Source organism: Belonocnema kinseyi, chromosome 8, assembly GCF_010883055.1.
Source record: "Belonocnema kinseyi isolate 2016_QV_RU_SX_M_011 chromosome 8, B_treatae_v1, whole genome shotgun sequence".
Taxonomy (NCBI): Eukaryota; Metazoa; Arthropoda; class Insecta; order Hymenoptera; family Cynipidae; genus Belonocnema; species Belonocnema kinseyi.
In genome coordinates, this window is record NC_046664.1 from 32,046,577 (window position 1) to 32,050,119 (window position 3,543).

Sequence of the window (3,543 nt, forward strand, 5' to 3'; positions counted from 1 at the left end):
GCAGATGTGCCATGAACTGAGTCCAATTCATTTTTTATCTCATATGGAGTTAAACCCTTTAAATGAAAATGTTTGATTACCGCTCTGAACTAGTTTTTTTTTTCATTTTTCTTAATGAACAATTTTTTTTCAATTTGTTATAAAAACACGTAAACTCAGAAGATGTGGACTGTGACTGCACCATATATCTAGTCGGGAGTGGTGCTGACTGAAAACAGATGATTTGGAGCGATTCGCGCGCCATATGTTGGTCATTCTAAGGACTTATTGAACTACCCTCGTAACTCCCAGTATGCTCATTATGTAATTTTACGGAAGTGTGCCCTTTAAGGGTAAAAAAAATCAGGGTGGCCACCAATCCGGGAAAACCGGGAGAAACTTCTTTTAAATGTCACTTGATACTACATATGATACTTATTAATAATATATTTTTAGATTGATTTTTGGAAGTTTAGAATTTAAAATTTCAATATATTGTTGTTTCAAATTCAAATATTCAAAATTTTAGGACCATTTCGCTATTAAATATTTCTCAAATTTTATATTAAAGGATTTGATAGTCAGTTTTGAATTTAATCATTTTTAATGTAAATATAAAGAAAATTTTGATTAAAAAGCATAAAACTGTACATTTTCAAAAAATGAAATCATGTCATAAATGAAATCATGTCAGAATATTTTTTGTATTCTTTATCTTAGTTTTTTATTTCATATTTAAGGTCTTAAAATTCTCCGATTCTTAGTTTAAAATTTAAACAAATAAGTCATTTCAAATTGAAAAATATTTTATATTCGAAAATTTCTAGAAACAAAAATAATTCGAAAGGAAGATTTGAAATAAAAAAATGAAGTTTAAAATAAAAAACGATGAAAATTAATCTATTTGAAATTGATACATCACTAAAAAGATACTTTCGGTAATTGTAAATGGTTCCAATTTTAGATTTCTGAATTTTTATTAACAACACTAATTTTTTTTCTTTTTTAGTCTTTAATTTTCAATTAAAATGGAATTGGTTACATTTTGGATAGTATTATTAGCAATTTGAAAATTATTACTTTTTAAGCGATTTTAATATATTTTCAATGATTGAAATTAAGTGTTTAAGTCTAAAAAAGTTTTAAATAATTTAATTCATTTTTTATTTTAGAAAACGTCTTCTAATTAGTTTTAATCTTAACTTGTAATTTTATTATCTCATGACAATTTAAAATTAAAGAATATCAGAAACTTGGTATTTGAAAGATTCAATTTAATTTTCAATATTAAATTGTCAAATTTTAATCGCTTTGAATTCAAATTATTCAAATTCAAAAGTCTTCAATCTTTAATTAATTATTTTAAACGCTTTTAATTTTAAAGAATATGATTTCAATTACTCTTAATTTTAAACTATCCAGTTTCCAAAATTTGAATCTTAAATATACCATTTTTAACGTTTTGACATTGTCATATTTTTAAGTTTTTAATTCAAGATCATTATAATTTCGTGATTCTCCAAATCAAATTACAATTCTTTAATTTTTAGCTCCTTTTTCTAATTAAATGGCCCAAAATCGTTGGTATATTTTTTAAATATCAAGAGCTTGCAATTCAAAATTATTCATTATTAACTATTATTTCAAAACTATTTAAAACCTTATATTAAAAAATTGGTTTAATAATGGATTTTTAAGTTTGCATATTTTCATGTTAGTAAATAGAAATTCAGAGACAGGAACTCGCGATTTGCGCGTGTGTATTTGCCGCTAGTGTGCAATAAAACGCTTATCTGTACTTTCCTTTATTAGACACAACAACTTCATTATCCTTCGTATTATATGATTTAAAAATCAGTTAATTTCTTGCAAGAAGGTTTGTTGACTTTTATCGACTTCCGCAATTTACAATATATGTGAAGAAACCGTGGGTTTTGCAAACAAAGTTAATTTTTTTATGAACCAAAAGCAATCACGAATATTCATCGGAAGAACCGGAAGAAAGCCGAGAGACGAAAATTTAAAAAAAAAGTGGCCACCCTGAAAATGTATTTCCTAATTTTCATGAAAAATCACCGTAATCACCGAAGTCCGAAAATGTTATGAACTGAAAAGAATACTTCAGTTTATTTTAATCTTAATCATTTTCTTTTTCCAGGTTTTGGCGAATATCAAAGATATATCCGACAATTTAGGACTCTGTTATTCATACAAACCACGGGACCCAAATCCAATCGAATATTATTCAGACAGTGAAACGGATTGACCAAGCATTTGTTGAAGAAAAGGGACTCAAAATACAGATCCACCGGTAAGACAACTGAGACTCCCAATCTCAGTAACACCAAAAATTTAGGATAGCGTGCAATAAAGGCACTCAAGAAGTTCGAAACAGTTTAAGCGAAGCAATCAAATGTTGCTTGCACAATGCACTCTTTAAAGCAGAGCTCTTAAAGGTACAACGCTTTAGAAGTAGGCGATCAAAATGGATCAAGGCGCATCAATATTCCGCAAATTCTGCATTTTCTAAGGTATATTTTATAGAAATCCAATTGACAGTATTTTATTTTTTCTCACTACTCTTTGCACTAAATTTATCTTGTCGAATTCTCATTTTTCATTAGTTTTATTTATTCGGTAAGGTAAAAGTGAGGCCAAACGATAATTCAGAAAAATGTGAATGCTGAGAAATGACATTTCAAAAAAATAATAATTCAGTAAAATAAAACTTAGGACAAATGATAATTCGGAAAAATAGAAATAAGCGAAATTGCCATTCTTACAAATGAATTTTGGTGAAATAAACATTAATAAAAGTAGATTCTGCGAAGTATTTATGCACCTCGATGAAAAATCGTACCTCAGGCGCAATAGGGGCCATTAAAGCAAGTAGAGAGACTAGTTACAAACTTAAAATGACTTTTATAAAAAAAAGTACATAATTTATCCCCAAATGTCTATCCAGTATCTGCCAGAAATATCATTGATATCAAAATTAATTATAAATACGTGCAAAGCTTCAAAATGAAGCTTGAAATATATTTTAAAACTCTTTTCTAACTTTTTCACAAAAGACGGAATGCTTAATTTTAGTAAAAATATTAATAAATCCGTACGGCCTTACTTAATTTTTGAGATTAAAAGTTTGAAACAATTTGATATTAACCATGAAATTCGCAAGAGATCAAATTCATAATAGTCAACAAAGTGCTGATCCTACTGTTCTGTACGTTTATTACATTATTATCTCGAGTAGGATACAAAATTTCTTTTAAGGTTCTTTATCAAATATTTTTAAGAATATAAAATATTTTTTAAATACAAGGATCAACGCGATGTTGAATAATGGCTATCTATTTATAAATATCAGAAAATAATTGTTAAAATTTCGTATAAATTAATAACTTTTTACAAAACTCCAATTTTTAAAATAAAAATCGAGTAATTTATTACCTATTGTCATTTTCAAAATATCAAATTTTCATCAATTCCGTATCTTTTTCAATTCAGAACTTTTCCTTAGGGACCGTACTTAAATTACGTAACAGCTCATGGGGGGGGGGG

General features: G+C 27.3%; 1 protein-coding gene across 2 annotated transcripts in view; it reads left to right on the forward strand.

The window, feature by feature from the left end:
• LOC117179158 (serine palmitoyltransferase 2) overlaps positions 1–3,456 on the forward strand; it is an 86,083-nt gene extending 82,627 nt beyond the window's left edge. For both annotated transcript variants that reach the window (XM_033370858.1, XM_033370857.1), the window contains one exon: positions 2,138–3,456. In XM_033370858.1, the coding sequence (XP_033226749.1) occupies positions 2,138–2,245 (108 nt within the window). In that variant the 3' untranslated portion in view covers positions 2,246–3,456. The remainder of the gene's footprint in view (positions 1–2,137) is intronic.
• The last annotated feature ends 87 nt before the right edge of the window (positions 3,457–3,543 follow it).